At 45.1% G+C, this 27,676-nt stretch overlaps 1 protein-coding gene across 2 annotated transcripts in view; it reads left to right on the top strand.

Annotated features, from left to right (window-relative positions):
- Window positions 1–27,676, top strand: part of PKD1 (polycystin 1, transient receptor potential channel interacting) — a 117,785-nt gene that overhangs the window by 78,973 nt on the left and 11,136 nt on the right. The window contains exons 15-34 of one of the 2 annotated variants that reach the window (XM_031945835.1): window positions 349–3,965; window positions 4,437–4,586; window positions 8,185–8,328; window positions 8,568–8,847; window positions 11,314–11,527; window positions 12,114–12,273; window positions 12,604–12,756; window positions 13,545–13,689; window positions 13,943–14,557; window positions 14,747–14,903; window positions 15,913–16,165; window positions 17,841–18,036; window positions 22,240–22,410; window positions 22,499–22,642; window positions 23,016–23,226; window positions 24,854–24,980; window positions 25,315–25,431; window positions 26,140–26,189; window positions 26,464–26,657; window positions 26,972–27,065. In XM_031945835.1, the coding sequence (XP_031801695.1) occupies window positions 349–3,965; window positions 4,437–4,586; window positions 8,185–8,328; window positions 8,568–8,847; window positions 11,314–11,527; window positions 12,114–12,273; window positions 12,604–12,756; window positions 13,545–13,689; window positions 13,943–14,557; window positions 14,747–14,903; window positions 15,913–16,165; window positions 17,841–18,036; window positions 22,240–22,410; window positions 22,499–22,642; window positions 23,016–23,226; window positions 24,854–24,980; window positions 25,315–25,431; window positions 26,140–26,189; window positions 26,464–26,657; window positions 26,972–27,065 (7,192 nt within the window). The remainder of the gene's footprint in view (window positions 1–348; window positions 3,966–4,436; window positions 4,587–8,184; window positions 8,329–8,567; window positions 8,848–11,313; window positions 11,528–12,113; window positions 12,274–12,603; window positions 12,757–13,544; window positions 13,690–13,942; window positions 14,558–14,746; window positions 14,904–15,912; window positions 16,166–17,840; window positions 18,037–22,239; window positions 22,411–22,498; window positions 22,643–23,015; window positions 23,227–24,853; window positions 24,981–25,314; window positions 25,432–26,139; window positions 26,190–26,463; window positions 26,658–26,971; window positions 27,066–27,676) is intronic. The other variant, XM_031945836.1, reaches the window with a different exon arrangement.

The raw sequence follows: 27,676 nt of genomic DNA, 5'->3' as shown, positions 1-27,676 counted from the left end.
TTGAGAAGGAAAGGACCTCAGAGGTCATATATACATCAGCTACCTTATATTACAAATGATGGTCACCCATAGTTGTAAGGTGTGAATCCAAGTCTTCTGCCCCTGGAGCCAGTGCTCTTTCCACTGTACTGTGTTGCTGCCTCCAATAGAATGTTAACTGTCACTTCTCTTTTGGAAGGGGGGAAATCAGGGTTAAGTGTCCTGTCTGGGGGCACACAGCTCATGAGTATCTGAGGGAGTTTTGAAATCGGGTCCTCCTAACTCTAGACCTGGCACACCATAGGTTCTTTTAAAATGTGCGCTGATTGACTGATCGCCTCTTTTCTTTCCCATCTCTCTCCCCTTCAGGTGACTATAACCTCACAGTGTTTGTGTTCAACACCTTTGAGAATTTGACCCAGCAGTTGCCCCTGAGCGTGCGGGCTTCCTTGCCCCACGTCACCGTGGAGACAGACGGTGGCGCCCTGGTGGTGGGCCGCCCCATCACCTTTACCCCACGCCCGCTGCCCTCTCCGACTGGGGTCTCGTACACGTGGGACTTTGGGGACGGCTCCCCAGTGGTGCTGAGGAGTGAGCCGGCAGTCAGCCATGCCTATGGGTACCGAGGGGTGTATAACATCAGCCTGATGGTCAACAACACCGTGAGCAGTGTGAGAGCAGACCTCTCTGTCCGGGTCTTTGAGGAGATTCGGGGCTTGCGCGTGAGCCCGATTGCAGCCACAGAAAAGGGCATGGCTGTCACTGTCAATGCTTCAGTGGAAGCTGGGGACAACATCACTTGGACCTTTGATATGGGAGACGGCACGGTCCTGACTGGCCCAGAGCCTTCTGTCCAGCATGTCTACTTGCAGGATGAGAACTGCACCCTCAGGGTGACCGCGGCCAATCCTGTCAGCTCTGCCTCCCAGCTCCTGCCCGTCCACATCTTTGTCCTGGAAGTGCTGAAGATCGAGCCTGCATCCTGTATCCCTGAGCAGCCCGAGGTCCAGCTAACGGCCCACGTGACTGGGGACTATACGCACTATGTCTTTGACTGGACTTTTGGTGACGGCTCGTCCAATGCCACTGTTCACGGTCACCCCACGGTCACCCATAACTTCACCCGCAGTGGGACTTTCCCGCTCTCGCTGGTCCTGTCCAGCCTAGTCAACAAGGCCCATTACTTCACCAGCGTCTGTGTGGAGCCGGAGGTCAGCAACGTCACCCTGCGCCCTGAGAGGCAGTTTGTGAAGCTTGGGGAGGAAGCCAGGCTGGAGGTACAGGCCTTCCCTCCGTTTTTCTACCACTTCTCCTGGGATTTTGGGGCCAATGACTCCGCCCGCTCAGGGGGCACAGAGGTGAGCTACACTTACAAGGTCCCCGGGATCTACCTGGTCACAGTGACGGTGTCCAACAACGTGTCCTCAGACAATGACACGGCCTTCGTGGAGGTGCAAGAGCCCGTGGGCATCAGCAGCATCGAGGTCAATGGCTCACACGTGCTGGAGCTAAACCAGCCCTACCTGTTCTCAGTGAAGGGCAGCGGGAGCCCAGCCAGCTACAGCTGGGACCTGGGGGATGGCCGGAGGCAGGAGAGCCCACAGGTTGTCCACGCCTTCAACTGCACGGGCACCTACACGGTCAGCGTGCTGGGCTGGAACGAGGTGAGTCACAGCGAATCCCAACTCAACGTCACCGTCAAGAGGCGGGTGCAGGGCCTGAGTGTCAACGCCAGCCGGACCGTGGTGCCCCTGAATGGCTCGGTGAGCTTCAGCACCACGCTGCAGGCGGGGAGCGACGTGCACTACTCCTGGGTCCTGTGCGACCGCTGCACTCCCATCCCAGGCTCCTCCACCATCTCATACACGTTCCGCTCTGTGGGCACCTTCAACATCATTGTCACAGCCGAAAACGAGGTCAGTTCCCTGCAGGACAGCATCTTCATCTATGTGCTGCAGCAGATTGAGGGGCTTCAGATGCTGGGCACGGGGGACCGGGACTGCTTCCCTACCAACCGCACTCTCCAGCTGCAGGCTGCAGTGAGGGATGGCACCAACATCTCCTACAGCTGGACAGTGCAGCAGGACGGCACTCTCATCCACGCTGCCCAGGGCAAGGTCTTCCCACTGACCATCCCTGAGGCTGGCACGTACCACGTCCAGCTGAGGGCCGTCAACATGCTGGGGAGTGCTGTGGTCAACAGGACGTTCGAGTTTGTGGAGAACGTGGGGCAGCTGGCCCTGTCTGCCTCCCCCAACCCCGTGGCTGTGAACACGTCTGTCAACATCAGCGCCGCGCTGTCCAGCGGCACGGGGATCACCTATGTCTGGCTCCTGCAAGAGGGAGTCCAGGTGGAAGCTGCTGACCCGTCCATCACCCACTCGTTCCCTAGCCCTGGGCTGTGGGCAGTCACTGTCGTAGCCAAGAACCCACTCAGCTCAGTCAACGGCACGATCTTCGTGGATGTGCAGGAGCCCGTGGCTGGCCTCGGTGTCAGGTGTGGGGAGTTGGGCCACAGTTTTGTGGTCTCTGGTTCTGCCGTTCACTTCTGGGGGGATCTGGAGCACGGGAGCAATGTGAGCTGGTCGTGGGAGGTGCTAGACAGTACCAAGAGTGGCCAGAGAATGACGGAAGTCTTCCCCAATGCCGGTGCCTTCTCCATCCGCCTGAACGCCTCCAATGCTGTCAGCTGGACCGCAGCCAGCTGCAACATCACCGTGGAGGACCCCATCCAGGGTCTGGAGCTCTGGGCGAGCAGCCGGGTGGTAGAACCAGGGGAAAGGGTCCATTTCAGCATCCGCCTGGCCTTGGGCTCGGATATCAGTTATCGGCTCCTGATTAGTGGGGGGGCCCCCACGGCTCTGGGCGGACCCAACTTCTCCCATAGTTTCCCCAAAGTGGGCGACTATATGGTGACTGTGCAGGCGGAGAATCATGTGAGCTGGGAGCAGGTCCAGGTGCGCATATCGGTCCTGGAAGCCATTGCAGGGCTGCAGATTGTGGGCTGCTGTGAGCTTGGTATACCGACAGGTGGGGAGAGGAACTTCACAGCCCGAGTGCAGAGGGGGTCACGTGTCTCATACGCCTGGGATTTCTCCCTACAGAAGGTGCAGGGGGACTCCCTCGTCATCCTCTCCGGCCGAGAGGTGGCTTACACCCCTGTGGCCGCTGGCCACCTGGAGATCCATGTCCGTGCCTTCAATGACCTGGGCAGTGTGAACCTCACCAGGACCATCGAGGTTCAGGACCTCATCCAAGCAGTGGATCTCCATCCCGGGAGCTGCTTCACAAACCGGTCAGCCCAGTTTGAGGCAGCCACAATGCCCAGCCCCCGGCGGGTCTCCTATCACTGGGATTTTGGAGACGGGTCTCAGGCCCAAGTGACTTCCACGCCCTTGTCCAACCACACTTACCTGCTTCCTGGGGACTACCACATCCAGGTCAACGCCTCCAACCTGGTTAGCTTCTTGGTGGCCAAGGCCACGGTGACAGTGCGGGTGCTGGAGTGTGAGGAGCCGGAGGTGGAGGTGGCCCTGCCCACCCAGGTGGTGATGCGGAGGTCTCAGCGCAGTTATCTGGAGGCGCACATCAACTTGCGGGGTTGTGTCACCTACCAGACTGAATACCACTGGCAGGTGTACCGGGCGGCCAGCTGCCTCCACTACCGGCGCTCCGCCCACGTGCCCCTGCCCGGCGTGGACGTGAGCCGGCCTCAGCTGGTGGTGCCGCGGCTGGCCCTGGCCGTGGGCGACTACTGCTTTGTCTTTGTGGTGTCCTTCGGCGATACGCCCTTATCCCGCAGCATTCAGGCCAATGTCACTGTGACGCCTGGCCGGCTGGTGCCCATCATTGACGGGGGCTCCTACAGAGTCTGGTCCAACACACGGGATCTGGTGCTCGATGGCGGCAAATCTTATGACCCCAATCTAGAGGATGGTGACCAGACCCTCCTCAGCTTTCACTGGGCCTGTGTCTCTTCCTCCAAGGTCAGTTGAGTTTCCATGGGATGTTTTTTCAGAGGATGCAGAGAGGCAGCAGGGACCCCAGGACCATGGTGGTTGGGGGAGGGGGGGAAATTATCAGTGGTTTTGGATAGCTCTCCATACACACATCTCACTGTATCTAGAGTGATTAACAGGTGGAGTGAGGGATAACCAGTGGGAAACCAATTTAGCACCTATTTCCCACCAGAGACTCCTGAGAAAATTTGTGGTCAAGAGCCCCTAGCTTGGTCTTTGCATGTAACCATCCTTTAAAAATTTAGAATCTAAACAGTCAGAGTTTTTGAGAAGGGGTTCTTCCAAGTGACTACCTTTTGGGGCAGATACCAGCTATAACTACTTAGGAGATTTCCCTCCCTAATAGCATAGCTATATAGAAGGGTCTCTTCCCTCTTTCCTGGCCACGGTTGTCTGATGACTTCTCTCTTTCCCGTTCCATCCCATCTGGTGATACAGAGTCACCCCGGAGGGTGTCCCTTAAACTTTGGCCCCCGAGGAAGCAGCATGATCACCATTCCAAAAGAGCGGCTTGAGGCTGGCGTGGAATATACATTCAACCTGACTGTCTGGAAGGCAGGAAGAAAGGAAGAAGTGACCAATCAGACGGTGGGTACCACTCTCTCTGGACCCCACTTCAGGGAGGCAACACTCCTTGGCAACGCTACCCAAATAATGGATAAAAAATGGATATCCAAGTCCGGGAATTAGAAGTGTATCCACACCTTCACTTTCCAGTGTGGTGACCTCTCTCTGACAAGGTGAAAGAAGAGGCTCAGGTCTCAGGGAGTGTGAGTTATATAGTCTGGAGAGGAAGTGATATTGCCAGATCATGAAGAAGAAAAGAAAAACGCAAGTGTGGATAAGCCCAAATAGTGGACAGTCCAAGGATTCTTGTTTGTTAATGATGCATTCAGATATAAACTCATGTTCAAACAGATTCCTGCTCCCTTCCCTTCACTTTCTCTGGGACAGATTCTACTTTTTGTTGTTGTTGTTGTTTTGGTTTGGGTTTTTTTTGTTGTCGTTTTTGTTTTGTTTTGCTGAGGCAACTGGGGACTTGCCCAGGGTCACATATTCAGGAAGTGTTAAGTATCTGAGACCAGATTTGAACTCAGGTCCTCCTGACTTCAGGGCTGCACTGCACTACCTAGCTGCCCCAGAAGATTCTACTTCTTTCTCGGCACAGCTAAGACAAAGAAGGAAGAGATTATCTAAAACAGATAATTAAGAGATGACTTTAATTTGAGGTTGGGGCTGACATTGCTTCCTTCTAGTCTTTGCTAACATTTCTACAGTGCTTACTATGTGCGAGGCACTTTTGTTAAGTGCTAAGTGCCTTACAATTACGAGCTCATTTAATCCTCATAGCAGCCCTGGGAGATAGGTGGTATTATTCCCATTTTACAGTTGAGGAAACTGAGATAGAAAGAGATGAAGTGACTTGCCCAGGATCACACAGCTAGAAAGTGTCTGAGACTGGATTCAAACTCATCTCCCTGACTTCAGACTTGGATCTCTATTCACTGTTCCACCTAGAAAAGCAGAGATCATCTGCTTCAATGCATGCCTTAACAGGAATTTCATGACCTCCAACAGTTCATTAAACTATCTTCTCTTTTTCCCCTCCATATTTTTCATAAGAATTATCCTTTACCAGTGTCCTTCCCTTTATGTCCTTGTATCATTGATTTTTTCATGCAAATATAAATAATTGCATCTCTCCCTAAATATTTTTGTCTTAGACTGTGTCTATTGTTCTGGACTTCTGGGACCATTTTGGGGGTGGATCTTGATGATCATACAATGTGTTAAGTTGTGTGAGGCAGTGGAAAGGACATTGGACTTAGCATCGGAAGACCTGAACCATTTAACTTCAGTTTCCTCATCTTTAAAAACAGAAATAGTAACTAGATCACTTATTTCACAACATTGTTGTTTTTTTTAAAAAAAAGGCACTTTGGAAACCTTAAAGTGCTATATAAATGTGAATTATTGATATTAGCTGTACTCCCTAGCTGCATGTCATCTGCAGATTTGATCAGCCTACCACCAATGCCTTCATCCAAGTCATTAATAGGAACGTTGAATAGTGAGAGGATAATAATAGCATCTACCTCCCAGAGCTGTTGTAGGAATGTGATGAAGTAATACTTGTAAAGTGCTTGGCTCATTTCTTATTGTTGTTCAGTCACGTCTGACTCTTTCTGACTCTATTTGGGGTTTTCTTGGCAAAGGTACTGGAGTGGTTGGCCATTTTCTTCTCCAGCTTATTTTACAAGTGAGGAAACAGAGGCAAACAGGGTTAAGTGACTTGCCTAGGGTCACATAGCTAGTAAGTGTTGAAGACTGGATTTGAACTCAGATCTTTCTCTCTCCAGACCTAGTACTCTATCCATTGTGCCATCTAGCTGCCCCCATAGGTTGGCACAGAGTAATAATAATAAACTTAATAAATGCTTATTTCCTTGTTCCTCTTTCCCTTCATCCAAGTAATTGATTTAAAATGCTGACTAGAACAATGTCAAGGACCTCACCCTCACTGAATATTTCCTCCCAGATTGTCAGTGGCCCATTAGTCACTACCACTTGGGTCCATTCTTTCAGAAGCTTTGAAATCTATCTAACTGCCTACTCTTCTCTCCCTCCTCTTGTTCACAAGGATATCATGAGAGTACTGTCATATGTATTGCTGTATCTATGGCATTATCCTGAGCTACCTTAGCAACCACCATCAAGCTATATTAGTTCTTCATGATCATTCCTTTCCCTTTCTGGATGCTTTGAAAAATATCCCTTTAAGTCAAGCTCTTCTAGTCTATAGTTAAAAAGATTCAGCTTCATCCCATTTGAAAATGAGAACATTTGCCCATTCCTCAAGTGAAAATGGTTCTTTCCCATGGGATCTTTCACAGGTCCCTGACAATGGTTCAGATTTCTGTACTCCAGGGTGATAGAATTATAGATCTTGCTTGGGCTAGAAGGGACTTCAGACATCATCTGGTATAATCCCATCATTTTACAGATGAGGAAACTGAGACCCATGGAGATTGAGCAGTTTACTTAAGATCAAACAGGTGGTCAAGGTCAGGGGCCAAGTCAAAGCTTTCCTTCTTCCCCTTATGCTTCGGCTGCCTTCTGCCTTCAGCTTATTGAAGGCAGCTGATGACTCCCTCTGGTTGAGGACAGTACTCTAAACCTTTCAAACTCACGAAGACTTGCTCGAGTTTGCCCTCTGCTGGCACAGTGGGCCCTTCAGTAAATACAGGACATACTCCACCCCCTTTTTAAATAAATTTCCTTTTTTTTTCTTTATTATATGAAATGACCTTATTCATAAGGGGTAGTATTCAAAATGTAGGTAGGTGATGGCAAAACAATTATACCAGTATCAAAAATCAAAAATATGTCTATATAATTATTTTTAATGTAACGTGGATCATTTTTATGACAAAATGGGGCTTTGGATAAGGCTTCAGTGGAGAATATACTCAATACTCTGCACAACATCACTTGTGCTCCCCTCTGCCTTGATCCTCCCCAAAATGTTCTCCTTCATTTCCCCTCCTTCTAGTTCATGAATTTCTGCACAGAAATGCGACTTCTTGTTTTAGAATGCTTCTCTCCCTACTCATATACAATCAGTTTTGTTTTGTTTTTAAATAAAGTCTCTTCACCTACTGCTTTATCCCATTGAGGAGTTACACCCTGCTAAGCCACATATAAAGTTTCATTTTTCTCCTTACCTTAGGTCAGACCTAGAGTTTATTTTATGTATTACCTCTACTTTGCACATGGATATCAGAGGCCCTGAAGAGTATTGCTGATTCACTTCCTGGATATTGTGACCTGTGAATAATTGGACTTCTCACTCCATGGGGTTTTTTTTTTTGGAGAACATGCACAAGAGTCCATGGATGGGTTCTGATTTGCATTGTTGGAGATATTGAGATCATGGGTCCATTGGGATATGTCATACTCATTGCTCCTTGGGGTATCTGGCTGCTTTACCATCTGTTGACATGGATGAGGGGAAGTTAATTATACCCCCCCCCCCCGAGGGATACTGCCCCTGGGAGATGGGCAGACTCTTCATACAGTTTTTTAGGGTTTGCCGTGGATCATATTAGCATCAGTACAAAGGATAGATCAGAGAGGAGAGAGAATGTAGGCAGAAACACTTTCTATTGATCTCTCCTTTCTCCAGGTGCTGATCAGGAATGGCTTGGTGCCCATTGTGTCTCTGGAATGTGTTTCCTGCAAAGCACAATCAGTGTATGAAGTGAGCAAGAGTTCCTACGTCTACCTGGAGGGAACCTGCCACAACTGCAGCAGTGGCTCTAAGCGAGGGGTGAGGAGCCAGGGACAAGTCTGGGATGACTACTTAAAAGAGGGCCACACAAGGGCAGGACGTGGAACGGTTGGCTACATTTTCTTTCCACTTCCCAGAGTCTGAATCTGCAAGTTTCTGTATGACTGCATGCACAGCTATGTGTGCATGTAGCTGTCACTTGTCACTGGTATTTGTGGGTGTCTGTGTCTGCTTTAGTGTCTGTATATATACACATGGCTATTTGTCTCACCTGGCAGCGATGGGCAGCCCAGACATTCAGCAACAAATCCCTAGTACTGGATGAGTCGACAACATCGACAGGCAGCTCAGGCATGCGACTGGTTCTGAGGCGAGGTGTGCTGCGCGATGGCGAGGGCTATACCTTCACCCTGACTGTATTAGGCTGCTCCGGGGAGGAAGAAGGATTTGCTTCCATTGACCTCTTCCCCAATCGCCCTCCTATTGGGGGCTCTTGCCGTCTTTTCCCCCATGAGGCCGTCAAGGCTCTCACCACCAAGGTTCACTTTGAATGTACAGGTGAGACATTCTTTGTCCCCGAGCCACCAGGTATAATCACCCTTGACTTCCCCAAGAATTTTCACCCCACAGAATATTCCCACCTTTTCATTTGTTGCCCTCATGTGGGTCAGGAAGAATTCTGCCCATTTTCCAAAGGGATATACATACTGAGAGCAATTTGTTGAAGATCACACAGTGAATTGGGGTAGTGGTGAAGGAGACAGGCTAGGGAGAGAGCCCAGGAATTCTGATTCTCAGGTCATCTCTGATTCATTCATTCGTTGGGTAAACATTGAGTATCTACCATATATAGAATACTCTACTAGATCTTGGGATTGCATGGGGGAGATGGGCATTGTGAGTGCTAAGTTTAAATAAAATTGAGGGTGGTGTCTGGTGGACTTTTATTATTGAAGGGTGAAAAGGGGGTGAGGGCAAAACATAAGTATTAGTGTCAGTAATAAGTAGTGGTACCCGATAAGTGCTTTAGATAATTGTAAACAAAGTCCTGTATAAACTTTTAAAGACAAGGTTGCTCCTGAAAGAGAGAAAAGACTTCAAAGTAGGGAACAATAGGAGCAAAGATGTGAATGCAGGAGAGCAAGGAAAATGTTGGGAGATCAAAGAGTGAACATTGGCTAAAATAGAGGGAAAGAAGGAGAATGCTGGAAATATGAATGATTTTAGGGAAGACCTCAAATGCGAGAGAAGGAAGTTTGAACTTGACTTAGTGGTCACTGAGAAGTTCCTGAAGATTTTTGAGTAGAGCCATGATATAACCAGTTCTATGCATAAAGGAAATTATACAAGCAATGATGGATTAGCAGCAATTGCAATAGTCTAAGATATGATCTACTGTAAAGTGGTAGCAATGGAGAGAGAGGAGAGATGTTTAGAATGAGATATTTTACAAAAATAGAAGCAATAATACTTGGTAATGAATTAGATAAGTCGGAGAAAAGGAGACAATGTGAAGCAATTGTGATAAGAAATAGTGAAGTCATAAGGGTCAGGTTTAAGGGTAAAGACAAGCTTAGTTGTGAGCATATAGAATTTCAGGTATCAGGGAAATTTCTAAGTGGAAATATCATGTGGTCATTGGAAGATGGGGTTCCAAAGCTCAGAAAGAAGTCAGGTTTAGGAGTTTCCTGCATAAGTGAAGCTTTAAAAGTGAATAAGATTATCAAGAAAAAGATTATAGAGAGGGAAGAGACAGTGGATAGCCCCATAAATCCCAGTGTATTCAGCATGCACATCAAAGAGCTAGGAAAAGATAAAGGAGCAGTTAGTGAAGTGGAGGACAATGAGTAGAGTGTGGTATCTCAGAGGCCAAGGGAAAAAGAGACAGCTCAGTGGAAGGTACAGTCTTGAAACCTACTGAAAGATAATGGAAAGTGAGAACTAATTTTAAAAAGCCATTGGGATTAACAGTTAGGGGGTCATTGGTTACTCCTGAGAGTAGATTTAATAGCGGTGGAAGTGGCAACCCAACCACTACAAATGGAGGACAGAGAGGGTAGTGAGGAAGTAGAGGCAGCCAGCGTGGACAACTTTTAAGGAAGATTGACAGTGAAAGGGGAGAAATATGCGTAGAAGAATGGGATAGAAGGACCCAGAGACTTGAGAATGTATGTACTTAGGGAGAGGAGGAGCCAGTAGAGAGAAAATGAGTTTGAAGACATAAGACAGAAGGGATAATGAGTTCTGGAACAAGGAGGGGATACGATTTCTGAAATCTGTCACTGAGCTCTATCTTGCTTATTATTTTTCATCAGATAGGATAATTCTATTTCACCTCATTGTTGTCTTCAAAGTTTCTTTAGTTCATAATGCAGTCATCTCAAAGCCGTAATTATGGCAGGACCAATGGGGCTTTGCTCCAAGATGCTGATAACTGGGGGTTGTACTTTCTCCTTGAAGCAGTTCTACAGCCCCAGCCTACAAGGACCAGGTGACCTTTCCCAGGGTCTACCTGTCCCTGTCATAATTGGCAACATAGAGTGAACTGTCTTCTGTTTCTAATCTTTCAGCTGACTTTGCCACCCAATTAAAGGTCACAGAGGGTAAAGACAAAAAAAGCCATTGGAAATGATAATTAGGAGGTGACTTTTGAGAGCAGTTTCAATAGAGACGTATGAAAGATACACTCAAATTTCTAGTTATGGCTTTAATCCATTTTCATTCCTCCCTTCCTACTCCATCTACTTCCCAGAATTTGTCATGAAGATCAAATGAGATAGTATTTGTAAAGTGTCTATAATTATTATAATAGTATAGCGCCTAGCACATAAGTAGGTGCTTAATAAGTGTTTATTCCTTCCTTCTCTTCCTCCCATTGGGACCCCATCATCATCCTCCACCTAGGATACGGACTCTTGTCATGGAGTGTCCGTGGTAGGGGGTAGAGAAGGATGGGGCCCTGGGAGGGAGGGTGACCAGAAGTTCCTGGCGTGGAGAGTTAATCCTGGACCATGGTTCTTGCAGGCTGGCGGGACACAGAGGATGAGGATGCCCCACTGGTGTATTCCTTGCTTCTGCGGCGCTGCCGTCAGGGATACTGTGAGGAGTTCTGCATCTACAAAGGCAGTCTCTCTGCATATGGAGCTGTGTTGCCCCCTGGTTTTAAGACCCACTTTACTGTGGACCTCTCTGTGGTGGTGCAGGACCAGTTAGGTGCTGCTGTGGTGGCCCTGAACAGGTAAGGGGATGAAGGAACATTGCAAGACTGTCTGTTCCCCAGTCAGTCATTCTACATTTATTAGGCACCTGCTACATGCTAGTACACTGTACTAAGGAATCTGAGGGCAAGCCCTGGGCTAGCTACCCAAGGAGTCGTTAGAGAAATGGTTGGGATAGCTGGAAGAAGGGATCATTGGGAGAAACTTGATAATCTTTGGGAAAGAGTTTATAAACAAACAGTATGATTCAGTGGAAGGATGCTGGACATGAATCCTAGTTCCCATTCCTATTACTTATATGAGATTAGCCACTTAACTTGTCTGGACCTCTGTTTCCTAATCTGTTCAAATGAAATAGGGTCCCTTTCAACTCTGCATCTGTGATCCAAGCCAGATACAGTTCAGTTTGAGGCTATGAGCATTGAAAGGATGAAAAGAAAATGAGTATTCCATGTGGAATCAGGGTACCTCCTCCTGGAGAAGAGGGTGGGGAGGGCCCTGAGGATCTGCTCCATTCTCTGTCCAGTTTAGAAGTCTAGCTTTTCTACTCTTGGACAGTCAGTCCTTGCCACACAGGTCTCACCCTTACCCACTGTTGCTCTCCAGGTCTCTGCTTATTACCTTGCCTGAGCCTTCTGCTGGCTTCCACTGTCTTACCCATTGGCTGTACAGTCTGACTGAGACAGTCCTTCCCGGGCTGGTGAAACAGGCTGACCCCCAGCATGTCATCGAGTACTCCTTGGCCCTCATTACCGTCCTCAATGAGGTCAGTGCTATCTCCACCCCTATTCTGGATGGGGAACCAAGGAAGGAGTCAAGAGATGAGGCAGCCAGGGCGGTTGACCTGTGTCATGGTTCACTGTTAACTTGAGTTACTTAGACTGATTTCATAAAGGAGGGATCTCAAAGGGTTACCGTCTTCATTCCCTGACCACCACTGTAAATCAATAATTATCTGTGCTAGGTGCTAGGAATGTGAAGAGGAAAATGAAAAAATCCCAGCTTTCTGTGGATCAGAGACCATTAATTACTAGGGGATCTGAGGTGTGTGAGAGATGTGCTTTTATAAAGCACATATTTCTTCCTGTTTTGTCAGTATGAACAGGTGACATCTTCAGAGGAAGAAGCCAGTCACGAGAGGCATCTCCGGGTGCTCATGCGAAGAAACATTACTGAGATCCTTGTCTCCCTTCGTGTCAATACTGTGGATGATATTCAGCAGATTTCAGCCGCCCTGGCCCAGTGCACAGTATGTTGGGACATCCTATTCCCTCTCCATACTCTTTTCCCCCCTAACAATTCTGAGTCATCCCAAAGGATGCTCTAGGGAAACGGATTGGGGCTAAGCTTCTCCTAGGCTGGGTGGCTGAGAGGTAGCTAACAGTTCTCTTCATCAGTGCTGCCTTTAATAAAATTGAATCAGTTCTTTTCAGATCTCTGATTATTTTAACCTTACTTAAGTGTTGAAGTAAGCTGTTGGGGTGCTGGGGTTATCAGAAAGAACAAGGGAAATTGTGGTGAGCAGAGAAGCCCACCCTGGGAGAGAGGAAAGGCAAAAGGGAAGAAGAGGATAGGCGATGGGGAATGAGGAGATAATGATTCATAGGAAGCCAAGAGTGAGGGACCTGCAGAGGACCAGGGTATGAGTGAAGAGATTAAGAAATATGAAAGTTTAGTGATCTAAAGCAATACCTTGGATAGAAAATGCCATCTGCATTCAGAGAAGAAACTAAGGAGACAAAGTAAATCAACACATGCTATGTTTATTTTTTTTTTCCTGTTGATTTTTTTTTAATCTATTCCATGGTTTTTCCCTTTTGCTCTGATTTTTCTCTACCAACATGATTCATAAAGCAAAATGTGTTAAAAAAATAAATAAAAAATAAGAAAAGGTTGGGATTGATGGTGAAGCAGGAAGTGATGTAGAACCCCAACCTTCATTGTTGGGGAAGAAAACACTGTCTTCTCAGATAGACGGGATACAGGCAGAAGGATGAGAAGAAGTTAAGCCTTTGTCCCTGGGCTCTCTCCCTGCAGGTAGCAAGTAAGGAATTTGTATGCCATTCTTGCCTGAAGAAAACCCTGAACAAGCTGGAGAACATGATGGCCATCCTGCAAAACGAGACCACGCAAGGCACAGTGACCCCCACGGCCATTGCTGACAACATCCTCAACATTACCGGTCAGCCCGGAGGGAAGCCTAGCACAGGGATGGGTGATGGCAGAGTCAGGGAGATGGCTGGAAAAGAAAATGAGGAGAGGAGAGTAACCTTTTCTCCCATCTGGGGCTTCCCTATCAGATTAAGGGTTTCCAAAGTCAGTGGCCAGCTTTCCCATTTTTAATGCATTTTTCTGCTGAAAGTCTGAGTGCTTTGGTTTCTGGGGCTCATACGATAGGGCTGGTCCTAACTGCCTCACTTTTTTATCTCCCTCAGGTGACCTCATTCACCTGGTGAACTCAGATACCCAGGGCCTGGAGCCTACAGAACTCTACAGCAAACCCCACACCCTTCTAGTGGCCTTCAAGGCTTATAACCTGTCATCTGACCTGATGAGAATCCTCATGAAGTCTCGAGTGCTGAACGAGGAACCGCTGACCCTGGCGGGGGAAGAGATCGTGGCTCGGGGCAAACGTTCAGACCCCTTCAGCCTGCTGTGCTATGAGAACACCTCTGATTGCCAGTTTTCCATACCACCTGCTTTCAACAGCACCTTCTCTGACCTCACTGATGTCATCCAGCTCATCTTCCTTGTGGACTCCAACCCCTTCCCCTTTGGCTACATCAGCAACTACACGGTTTCCACTAAAGTGGCCTCTATGGCCTTCCAGACTCAGGCAGGGGCCCAGATCCCAATAGAGCGACTGGGCTCCGAGAAGGCCATTACCGTCAAGGTGTCCAACAACACCAGCGGAGGTGGCGGGGACAGAGTCCTTTCCACCAGCACTGCCATCATCCAGCCCCGGACATCTGTCAGCGCCATCATTGCCCCCGAAAACCACAACCCTGAGGCCGGCCTGCACTTCCAGCTTACCTACACGGTGCTGAATGGTGGGTATAGTGAGCTCTGGATCCCTGTGGGAGGCTGGGGTGGGCAGCCATGCCAGGGAAGGTACTCCCCCTCAGCCTGTAGCAGGGGGAAGCAAATCCTCAGGGGCAGGGATACATTTCTCTTGTGTGTCTTTTTTATCCTTTAATACTGATTTTACATCCATTATATCGGCCTGTGCTTTGTCCCAGAGCGGTATCTGTCTGAGGAGCCTGAGCCCTTCGTTGCTGTCTATCTGCACTCGGCCCCGCAGCCCAATGAATACAACTGCACAGCCAGCAAGAAGATTGGATTGAAGGCATTGACTGGAGGCGACCACAGGCTTTACACCTTCTTCATCTCTCCTGGGTAAGTTCTTTCTTCTGCACTGGGGCCCTCGGAAATGTATGGAGGACCAACCAAGTGGGGAGAAGAAAAGGAGGACTCACATTTAATATGGTGGTCTATGTTTTCCAAATGTTTTCATATATATCCTGTGAGGAAAAGCATCATCCCCATTTGATAGAAGAAAAAGCTAAGCACTGACCTAGCTCTGGTAACACAGGAGTTTGAGCCTAGAATTCCACTTCTTGATTCCTGGTCAGGTGTTTTTGTCATCCTGTTTCCCCTAGTAGAGTCCAAGTGACTTCTTTTAGTTGATGGGTTCTCATCCTTGGGCTGATGTTTTTTAGTAAAACAAGTTTGAAATTTTGTTTTAGGAATATTTTAATAACTATTTCAGCGTACTTGGTTTTCTTTAGAATCCTATATGTTTATTTTATTTTATGCATTTAAAAATATTATCCTGAGACATATTATTCTGAAAATCTTCATATGCTTCTGAGAATAATGTCTTCTGAAAAGAAGTCCACAGGCTTCACAAAAAAGTTAAGGACCCCCATGCTCTAATCACTATAGAGGGCCAGCACTAATGGAGCTGCCTGAAGCTTTGCAGGGATTAATAGCACTCTGAGAGCTGAGGTTTGCTCTAGGATGCAGGCTCACTACTGTTCTGTGACCAAGGTAAAGAACAGGACATGTTAACCTGTTACTGAAAGAAGTGCTGTTAAGCACAAGAAAGGAATAAATAAGGAATTCACACATGAAAACACAGAGGCATCAGGAAATTACACAGTCCAAGGCTCCTACAGATGCTCTTCTGTATATAAGCTTGGACCCACAGATTAATAAATGGACTTTTTTTGCTGAAGCATCCGCCTGTCCCACATCATACTTTCTCCAGCTCTCAAGTCACATCAGAAGTAATGAGGTGCTGGGGCTAATGGTAGAGATAGAGGAGGTGAGAGAGCTCCTCGGAGAGATGTCAGCTCTTCCAGAATCCACGAGCCCTGACCTTATTCCTGCTTCTGCCCTCTAGGACGGATGATACAACAGCAAGTTACTACCTGAATATGACCAGTCATTTTCATTGGTCTGAGGTAGAAGTGACGGTGGGTCTTTACACGTCACTTTGCCAGTATTTCAATGAGAAGGAGATGATGTGGAAAACAGAGGGCATCGTACCTCTGGAAGAGACCTCCCCGAGCCAGGCCGTCTGTCTCACACGTCACCTCACAGCCTTCGGTGCTAGCCTGTTTGTTCCTCCCAGCTCCATCCAATTCATCTTCCCTGTGAGTAACTTCCATTCCTTTTGGGTCTTTTGCACTTGGAGCAAGTGCTGTGGGTCCTCTGGGGTGGTGAACAGGCTATGTGAAAATGAGCTCCCTTTGCTTAACCCCAAACTGATATGTCAGCGCTGGGATAAGAAATGGAAAGTGGAGGGATGGGGATGAGGGTTTCAGTTTCAGTTGATACAATTCTGGAAACATTTATTAAGTATCTACTATATGCAAGTAACTCTGCTGAGTGCTGGGGATACAGTCTCTGTTTCAAGGATCCACTTCATAGACACAGATAATATGGGAGGAGAAGAGAAGAGAATAAACATTTGCATAAGCATATGCGCCAAACATTTATGATAAGCCCCTTTTATAAACATTATCTCATTTGATCTTCCAAACTCTTCTAGTAGGTATTGTTGTTATTATCCCTATTTTATATTGAAGAAAAATAAGTAGATACAGTATTACCCCCAAAAGTCAATACAAAGTAGGTACAAAGTATTTTTCAAGAGGAAAAGAGCACTTACCTTTGGGAAAGTGAGTGAATTAATCCATCAATGGGTGAGTGAAAAAGCATCTCTTCCACTTATGTGCCAGACTTTGGTGCTTTGTACCAGAATCAGGAGAAATAGTCCTTGTTCTATAAAGCTCAATGAACGTCAAGCTACCTAAAGAATTAGAGGATTCATGCTAAAAGAAATTCTTTTTTTGTTTTTGAAGCAATTGCTTCAAAATTGCTTCAAAGGGTTAAATGACTTGCCCAGGGTCACATAGCCAGGAAGTGTTAAGTGTCTGAGGTCAGATTTGAACTCAGGTCCTCCTTACTTCAGGGATGGTGCTCTAGCCACTGCACTACTTAGCTGCAAGCAATTCTAATAAGAAAAAATTGCCAAGAGGATTACTCCACTTGAAAAAAAAAAAGTTCTCTACCTGACAAAAAGCTTCTCTGCACAGCATCTTTCAAGAACTAAGTCCATTTAAAATAGGAGTTGCAGTTTTTTTCCCTTCTTGATCCAATTTTTCTTGTGCAGCAAGATAACTATAAATATGTGTACATATATTGGATTTAACATATATTAGATTACCTGCCGTCTAGGGGAGGGAGTAGGAGGAAGGAGGGGAAAATTTGAAGCACAAGGTTCTGCAAGGGAAAATATTGAAAGAATTGCCCATGCATATGTTTTGTAAATAAAAATCTTTAATAAAAAAAAATAATAAAATAGGAGTCTTTGGAGCAGGGAGGCAGTGGCTAGAACACTGGGCCTGGAGTTAGAAAGACATGAGCTATGTGAATTTGAGCCTCCTGATCACCTTCCTCTCCTCCCAAAATATTGAAAAAAAATGACTAGATGAAACAGTGGGGAAACAGGTAGTATAGTGTATAGAGCACAGGCCCTAAGTTCAAATACAGCCTCAGAAGCTTACTAGCTTTGCAACCCTGAGCAATCCCCTCAATCCTGATTGGTTGCCTCCAAAATAATAAAAAAATTAAAATTAAATAAAATTGGAACCTTTATTTTTTTTAGGGGAAATAGGATTGTAAGGAGAGGTGAAGAGACTAGTATGGCTGGAAAATAGTTAAGAAGGACAAGAACTGCTTGGGGGATCAGGGGCCTGAGCAGGTGCAGTGGTCATAATGGAGCCGGTGAAAGCCTGGGACCTGACAATCTTTCTCTCTGCACAGGAGCCAGCTCCAGGCATCAACTATATAGTTCTCCTGACTTGTGCTGTGTGCCTGGCCACTTACGCAGTGACAGCTTTGATTGTCCACAAGCTGGACCTGATGGACGTCAGCCGAGTGAGCATCATCCCCTTCTGTGGGAAGAATGGTCGCTTCAAGTATGAGATTCTTGTCAAGACTGGCTGGGGCCAGGGCTCAGGTGAAAGCAGGCAGAGACAGCTGGACTGGTGGCAGGGGTCTGGGTGGGGGTGGGCAGGGACTGGATGGGGGCTATGGGAAGGGTTAGCCTGGCCGTGGGGCCTAATGTGGACAGCCCCGCTTAAATCCCCTAGCACAGAGGCGGCAGAGAGCACAGTGGATGGAGTGTTGGAGTCAAAGACATGGGGCCTAAAACACATAACCAACTGTATGATCCTGAGCAAGTCACTTAACTTTTGCCTTATTTTCTTCAGCTGTAAAATGGGAATGACAGCACTTAACCTCCCAGGCTCCTTGTGAGGATAAAATGACATATTGTATATAAACAGCTTTAAAAACTTTAAAGAGTGCTAGCTATTATTATTATTGTTACTACTAATTATTATTTATTGCTTATCTTCTTACCTTTATTAGCTTTTTAAACTGTAGATGCAATTCCAAATGGGGTCTTGGAACTGAATGTGGGGGCAACAATAAAAGATTTCTGAGTGGAAGGACCAAAAATAAATTGAAACTCAAATGCATAATGAATCTGAGGTGTTTCTGGCAGTTCTTGCCCATACTGGGTCATGCAAGTTCTCTGCAGTCTTGGTTCTGAGTATATAACATGCACGTTTTGCACCATGTATCCCCCAACACTACCAGAAGCACCTCGGCTCACATTCAAGATGGGGTCCTGTAAAAATTTCTTGGGTGAGAAGAAGTTGTGAGTAGAAAAAGTTTAACTAGCCCTGCTCTGGACCACCTAGGTTTTAATGCTCCTTATTTAAGGGCTGAGATCTTGAGGACATATTTGGAATTTTAATTAAAAGAGATCTTAGAACCATTTATCCTGTTCTCCTACTTTTGGGGGGGATGAGGCAATCAGGGTTAAGTGATTTGCCAAAGGCCACACAGCTAGTAACCATCAAGTGTCCAAGGCTGGATTTGAAGTCAGTGCTCTATCTGCTGCTCCTCTTACCTGTATTCCTATACACATACTTGAATAGGAATGCCTTCCAAATAGGCTTCCAACTTCTGATTAAAGACCTCTAATAATAAGCACTCTCCTGAGGTAGCCCATTCCACTTTCAGACAGCTGCAATTGTCTTTCCTTATTTTAAGTTGAAATCTACCTCTAAGTAATTTTCACCTATTGGTTCTAGTTCTGTTCTCTGGGGTCCAGTAGATTCAAATGAAACTCTTTACCACGTGACAATTCTATAGATATTTGAAGACCGCCATTCATGGGCCCCTTAAGTCCTCTCTAGGCTAAATAACCCTAATTTTTCTCAGCTGATCCTTGTAGAACAAGGTCTATTTGAACATAATTCAGCTTGTCAAGATATTCTTAGCCTGTGGTTTCCAGGACTGAGCTCAGGGCTTCCAGTAGGACCAAAGCAGAGTCAAATACTGTGGGACTCCTGCTGCCTTTCCTCCAATGATAATTTTTTATTAAATCTGTCTGAGATTGAATTCATTTTTCACTGATATTCAGCTCATTGGGTGAACTTGATCAAGTTCACCATACTATAATTTAAAGAACCCATCATTTTCTTTTTGAAAAGAGGCACAAAGCATCATAATTATAGAAATATGTATAGAAGAAGTGTATGTGTATTGTATGTATATTGGTTTACTTGCTCATTGGGCTCCATTGAAGTCCTGGGATTGGACTGGGGTTTTGGATGATTGATTAGGTTTGCATTCCTTATTTTGAGTTTGCACAGTTACACTTATCCCTATTACACTTTATCTTATTAGTTTTAGACCACAATTCCAAACTTATTAATTTTATCCTTTTGGGATCATAGCTAAGACCATAGGATGTAGAATTTAAGAAATCATCTAGTGCAATCCCTTCATTTTCCAGAGGAACAAACTAAGGCTTGAAAGGGGAAATGGCTTGTCTGGTAGTGGAGCCAAAATTTAAATCCAGGTCTTTCTAATTCTAAGTTCAGCTGTCTGTTCTTTAGCCCATAACAGCCTCTCATAGCTTTTGTACCATCCATCAATCTGATAAGCACATGATCTTCATACAAATCATTAATAAAGATGTTGACAAGTCAACACTTAAGACAATTATTTAAGTTTCTGATGAGGATAAAAGCAGTTCCCTAATTCCTGCTATTTAGATCACATTATTCAGAGATTTATATAACTCAGCTGCATCTTTTTAGCCCACATCTTCCCATCTTGTCCATGAAGATATTTTAAGAGACTTGATAATGACACTCTATACTGGAATTTATTCCAGTATAATCCAGATAAACAATTATATCTACAACCTTTCCCCTTCTGCCAGTTTAATAACCCAGTCAAAAAGAAAAATGGGCTTATTAATCTGATATGAGAACAAAGATCCCAGGGATTCATCCAACTCACTGATGATCCAGTGATTCAGTATGTTGATTAGAGTTCTGTAATTTTTCATTGATATTTATTTGCTGTCACATTTGTATAGGTATCGTATAAATCATTCTCCTAATCCTCTGCTCTTTGCTCTCAGTTCATCAAGTGTCTGAATTCTTCATATTTATAATTTCTCATGGCAAAATAATATTCCATTCCTCTGATATGCAACAAGTTGTTCACTTATTCCCTATGTGATAAACTTCTATTTTCCTTCTAGTTCTTAGCTTCTATAAAAAGTGCTTGTTTTCAGTATCTGTGCATGTGTGGGACTTTTCCCCTGTTTTTGACTTTTGCCTAACTTGTCCATGAATATTCTGCCATCACCTTCCTCTGGATCTTGGAGTGGAATGATACACATTTTCAGATATGTCTAATGGACTGTTTCTTTTTTTCTTGACTATATATATTTGTAACTAGTAAATGTTCTGTTAGAAAATAAGTAGAGATGTTGGAAATTTCAGTAAGGTAAAAAGAAAATAACATCATGTTGGCTGACGTTTCACAGTGCCCACAAATCATGACTTTAATAATATATTCAGGAATTTCTCTGGGAAATTGAGATCAAGTTCACCATACTATAATTTAAAGGACCCATCATCTTTTTGAAAAGAGGCACAAAGCAGCACCATAATTATAGAAATATGTATAGAAGAATTGCACATGTTTAACATATATTGGATTATTTGCCATCTGGGGAGGGAGTGGGGGAAAGGGTAGGAAAATTTGGAACACAAGATTTTACAAGAGTCATTGTTGAAAAATTATCCATGCATATATTTTGAAAATAAAAAGCTTTAAAAAAATAAATTTTAAAAAAGAAAAGAGGCACAAAGGTTACTCATCTCCTGTCCTGTAGGGCCTCACACATTCTCCTCAGTTTCTCCAGGATCACTAGCAACAGTCACATCACCATGTTCTTTCAATCTCCAGAGATGACTTCATCTCCTCTTATCCCCTTACCATCACCTCACCTTTTTTGAACTTCATTTCTCTGTTATCCATCTATCCTTTCCAATCTGACAATCAGAAGCAAAATAGGAATGACAGTTCTGGCTTCATTGTATCATTCTCCCTTGTCTCTTTTACCTTAAGCACCCCTTGAAACCCTCTCTTTTATGAGGGTAAAACACCCTTTTATTACCCTATGGTTTTCCTGTCCCCATCCTTTTTACCTGATCATCTAGTTGGCATGGTGAATAGAAGGCTGGACTGGGAGTATGGAAAACACATTCAAGTTCTGCCTCAGACCCTTACTGGCTGTGTGGCCTGGGCACCTTTAACCTCGGAGCTCCAGATTCATCCAATCAGGTCACCTCGCATTTTTATCAAATGTCTGGTATGTGTCAGGCATGTCAGGAATGATAATAACACTTACTTCACAGAGGCCTTGGCGTTGTGAGGATCAAATGAGATAATGGATATAGATCACTTAAAGTACTTCCTAAATGTTGTTATTTCTAATTGTTATTAATCTGTTCCTTTCAAATGGGATATTCCCTTTCATTGCTGTGATTGCCAATGGTGGGTCATCACCAAATCTCAGGGATACTCATGAAATTATATAATTCATCTTTTTGCCCAAAGATCTCTAATTTACTTTACTGCTCATTCCCTGGGCTTTGGGGTATAGAAATCTGAGCTCATCAATATCATTTCTGCCCCTCATTCCACTTCCTATCTCCAGCTGGACTGCTCTAAAGCTCTTTTTAGCCCCTCCGATTCCCCGGACTCAGATGGCTTTCACTGTGCCTTTGTGAAAAACCCCTCCCTCACCTCTCTCAGCTGAAGTCTCTCTACCTTCCCTCCCCAGGCACAACAGCCCACGTGGGTATCACCCTCTACGGGGCAGATGGCCGAAGTGGACACCGGCACCTGGACGGAGAGAGTGCTTTCCACCGAAACAGTCTGGACATCTTCCAGATTGCTACCCAGCGCAGCCTTGGAAGCGTGTGGAAGATCCGAGTATGGCATGACAACAAAGGTATGGCGAGAGGGCTTGGGCGTTGGGGACCCTCCCTCTGCCCCCGGGAGCTTGTCCTTCCTCTAAGCTTCCTGTCTGCTCCCCCTAGGGCTTAGCCCAGCCTGGTTCCTGCAGCACATAATTGTCCGGGATCTACAGACTGGCCGAAGTGCCTTCTTCTTGGTGAATGATTGGTTGTCTGTGGAGACTGAGGACAATGGGGGCCTGGTGGAGAAGGAAGTCCTAGCAGCAAGTAAGCCTTCCTCTGCCTCTGGATCCCTTCTTACCTCTCCCCCCCCATATCCCCTTCTCTTGATTTTAGCTCTACGCCTGCCATGATTTTTCCGATCTTTCACTTTTCAGATGCTTGGCTCATCCAAGAAAGAAACTCCCATGCTTGTACATGTCACTGTCTGTCTGTGGGACAATAAGCATGGGAATGTTTGTGGGTCTGAAACTGAGGAGCACAGACTTAGCGGTAGAAGGAGAATGAGCCCAATCTCATTTTATAAATGAGAAAAATGAGACACAGTGGACTTAAGTGACTTAGGCAGAACCACGCAGTGAATAAGTGCCCATGGGTCCTGCTGATTTCATGTTCAGTGCCCTCTCTTGTGCCCCGCTAGGCGATGCAACTCTGCGCAGGTTCCCAAGGCTGCTGACAGCAGAACTCCAGAGAGGCTTCTTTGAGAAGCACATCTGGCTCTCGTTGTGGGACCGCCCCCCACGGAGCCGCTTCACACGGGTCCAGCGTGCCACCTGCTGTGCCCTCCTCATCTGCCTCTTCCTGGGGGCCAATGCTGTGTGGTATGGAGTTGTAGGAGATGTCAATCACAGGTGGGTGCTCCTTCCCTACCCTGCCCCAACCATCCAGGGCAGTAATATCTTATCTGCAGCCCTTTCCCACGGATATCCCCAAAGTGAAACAGCCAAGAATCATGCCATGGGTTCTATCCCTCTTCCAAGGATGGATACTTTCTTACCTCTCATGGTCTACTGTGGCAGTACCTGCTCCACTTCACTTTCAAGAGACTTTTTTTTTTGGTTTTACCCGAATTTTTCTGGCTCCTGCCATATTTTCCTATTACTTTTCTTTTTAAAAAAGTATATTTCTTGATTCACTTAAGTACAAAAATGAGAAAAGAAGAAAAAAGAATATTTCTGTATACATAATTAGAATATAAGATTCAATATAAAGCAACAAATTTCCATCTCACAAAAATTTATATACTAAATCCTACACATTGTTTTCAAAACAACTCAACTTTTCTGTGCTTTCTTCTGTTTCTTTTTGTTCTCTTATGTGTACTTTTTGTTTTATTTTATTCTTCTCTCCTTCCCATCCTTGCCCTAGAGAAGACTACAAATAGACCCAAATATATAAACATACATATCTATAAACATGCTCATATACAGACATACACATATACATATATATACATGTATACACATATACCTATATGTAATACCACATTATATATATTTCCATTTGTCATTTCCCTCTCTGGAAGTGAATAGCATCTTCCTTTATGGATACAAGTCTTTCCATGTTTTTCTGAATCAACCAGTTCATCATTTCCTACATAACAACAGTATTCCATCACTATCATGTATTATCTAAGAGATTATCTGCGAAAGTTTCTTCTTCTACTATTTCTCCAATTCCAGTTACATTGGTTTTGTTTATACAAGAAATTTTAAATTTAAAACAAAGAAAATTATCCACTTTATATTTCAAAAACATTCTTGTGTTATAATAAAGTTTAAGGTCTCATACCGCTTAATTTCCTTCTTTTACATTTTTTCCCTTAGTTTTTTTGAAATTCTGAACCTTTTATTCTTTCAAATGAATTTTCTTATCATTTTTTCTAACTCAGTAAAATAATTTTTAAGTAACTTAATTGGGATGGTATTAAATAAATAATAAGTAAATTTGTTATTTTCTTATCATATTGGCTTTCCTTTCTCATGAACAATGAGTATTTCTCCAGTTATCTAAATCTGACCCTATTTGTATAAAAAATATTTTAACTTACTACCTTTTTCTCTGTGACAGGGATAGGGAACCTTTCTTCATGAGCCATACAAAATTATCAACTTAAAGAACTCAAGCAGGGGGAGATTATTGTCACTTGTGATTGCCTTGGCAAAGCCAGACCAAATGAATTCATGGGCCTTATACAGCTGCAGGCCAGATGTTCCCCACCCTACTGATTTAAGTTCCCTCAGAACTGGACCTGGAGTCAGAAACATCTGGATTCAAATTTGGCCTCAAACATTTTCTAGCTTAGGCATGTCATTTAACCTGTCTGCCTCAGTTTTTTCAGCTGTAAAAGGAGAATAAAAATAATGCCCCCAGAGTTATTGTGGGGATCCAAATTAAATAACATATATAAAGCACTTCATATGGAATCTGGTACATAATAGACACTTAAAAAGTGCTTGTTTCCTTCCTTTCTTGCAGCAATGTGCCCATGTCCAGCCTGATCCCATTAAGTGTGGACACAGTAGCTGTTGGCCTGGTATCCAGTGTGGTGGTCTACCCCCTCTATCTCGTTATCCTGTTTCTCTTCCGAATGTCCCGGAGCAAGGTGAGGATGGACTGATGGCTTGATAGACACGAGACAGAGGACCTACAGGAATTGGGAGGGGGAAGGGGAGGTAGTTATTTAAGCAACCTTTTATAGGCAGATGGAGGTAGGTGGATTTGTCCATGGGGTTTGCCGCCCAAGTTCATTTATTTCTCTGCCCCATTCCTATTCAACTGGGACATAGAATAATCCTGCTTTGAAACAGAAACAAGTTTATCTCAGGGAGAGGGGAAAGGCAGCAGCTGCACGAATCAGTTCATCAATAAATATTTAGTAGCTACTCTGGCCAGGCACTGTGCAAAGTGCATCAGGCTGAGTGCCATTCTTCCTACAGGTATCAGTAAGCCCTGACCACAGCCCAGAGGGGCAGCAGGTGCTGGACATTGATAACTACCTGGAGACATCAGTTCTAGACAGCTCCTTCCTCACTTTGTCTGGGCTCCGTGCTGAGGTGATGGGGACTGGGCATGGACTTTGCATGCAACTGTCTCCTTGTTATAAGGAAGCTGGCATGGCTGTTCAGTAATGGAGAGGCTGTGTGAAAGGGGCCTTGATCTTAGAGACCCCAAAATCACAGAAACACAAAATGTTCTAGCCAGAGAGAATCTCGGAAGCTGTCTAGTCCAGCCCATTCCCCAGTCAACTGACCTGCTTTCAAGTACCAGTTTGGGGCATTTTCTAGTTGTGTGACTATGAATGAGTCTCCTATAACCTCTCTACCTCAGTGCCCTCAATTATAAAATAGAGATAATAATATTTGCCTTATGTGTTTTGAAAAATAAAAAGATATTCTTATAAAAAATAATACTTGCCTTACCTGCCTTGCAGGGTTGTTGTGAAGAAAGCATTTGTAAATCTTATTTTGCCATATGTTATTATTGTGAGAACTCACACTTGATACCGAGGCTCTCTGATTGGGTTCCAGTAGCCCCAAGGCAGGGATCTCTTAAGCTTTTGTGCTCTCTTGAGCAGTCTGGTAAAGTCTATTTACTCCTTTCTCACATTAATGTTTTTTAATGCATGATATAAAACACATAGGATTACAAAGGGAATTACAATTATCTGGAAATATATATTTTTTAAAAAGTTCATACAACCGAAAGATGCTGGCAAAGATTATGGTTCTTCCTTCTGAGATGTTCTATATTCTTCCCCATAGGCTTTTTCTGGACAAACTAAAACAGACTTGTTTCTGGATGATTCTAAAAGGTGAGTGGTACCCTTAGAGTAAAATCACATAGAATTCAGGCATTCACGAACATAAATTCGGGTTCCCCCTGCCATGCATTCATGGCTGCCTGGATTTCATGTATATTTTTCCCCACATGCCGTGCGTGCATTGCTCTTGCACAGTCCCATGCTCCTTGCCCCTGGAGGACGTAGCTTGTGTCACTTTTATGGGTTTCTCTGGCCGCGGTCAGGCAGGTGTGTGTTTGTCAGGATTTCACGCATTCCTTTCAGTGGGTGTGCTTGCTTCTCACAGCCTGATGCAGTGGCAGTCCAGCGATGGCACTCTCAGCTGGCCAGACCTTCTCAGTGACCCTTCCATCATGGGTAACACCCTTCAGAGGCTGGTGCGGGCCCGGGCTGGGAACACTCAGGGCCTGGAGGTCATGGAAGAAGATGGTCTCTCCCTGGGCAATCCCCCTCCCCAGACTAAGTACTTCTCCACCTCAGGTGAGTAAATAAGTTCAGGATGAAGAAGGACATGGAACTTTTTGTGGTCATAGTACCTCCTCTGTTCTAATGGAAAACCATGGCAGGGGTGCAAAAAACCCAGAGGAGGGAGTATTTCCTGTTTCAGCTTTCCCAGAAAAGGGGGGTGTTTCTAGGCAACCCTCAGTCTTTCTAGTTCTATCCCTAGCAGTTCTGAGCCATTTGAGAAAAGTGGTAGCTCATCATCAGAAGGCTGGGAGGGTGTGACTGATGGATAGGGTCACAGGTCTTCCCTTAACCCTGACTCATACCCCAAACTCCTCTGTTTCCTCTAGATGAAGATCTGATCCGACAGATACTTGCTGAGGGGGCCAACAGCATTGCTTCTGTGAGAGACACCCACCTGGAGACTGATCTACTCACTGGCCTGTGAGTGAAGTGGGGAGCAGGATGTTATAATGGTGGAAAAGGCAGGGAGAGGCAAGACCTTCCTGAGTCCAGCTTGTGGGTTGGAGGGCATGTAATAGGAAAGAACTCTGAATCTGATTTTATCAACCATTTTCCAGCTCCTTTTTTCAAAAGAATTAGCACTTTCCATGCAATGATTTGGGAAGGGAAGTCAATCTTGCCATTGTTAGTCTAATAGAGACATGTATGGGCAGTGATCCAGAAGGCCTATCCTTGTACGTGTAGAACAAATTACTATCTAAATTTCTAATCCATCAGTTTATTGCTTATAAGTAGAAAAACTCTGGATCTCCATCGTGTGTATGTGTGAGTGTGTGTGTGAATAAGCAGCCTGAGGAGGGCTTTACTTAGCAGGACAAAACAATATTCCGGCATCCAGCTTTGCCATGAAAGGTCTTTTGTCTGGCCGTCATATTCACACTTGGCATATTTTACATATATTTTCTCTCTCTACTTAGAGTATAAGCTCCTTACCAGCAGGAATAGCTTCCTTCTTTGTACTTGCATCCCACCCATGCCTTGCCTAGTGCTTGTCACATAATATAGACTCTCAATAAATGCTTTTAGGTTGA

Source organism: Sarcophilus harrisii, chromosome 1, assembly GCF_902635505.1.
Source record: "Sarcophilus harrisii chromosome 1, mSarHar1.11, whole genome shotgun sequence".
In the NCBI taxonomy this organism is placed as follows: domain Eukaryota; kingdom Metazoa; phylum Chordata; class Mammalia; order Dasyuromorphia; family Dasyuridae; genus Sarcophilus; species Sarcophilus harrisii.
This window is presented reverse-complemented; position numbering and strand designations above follow the sequence as displayed.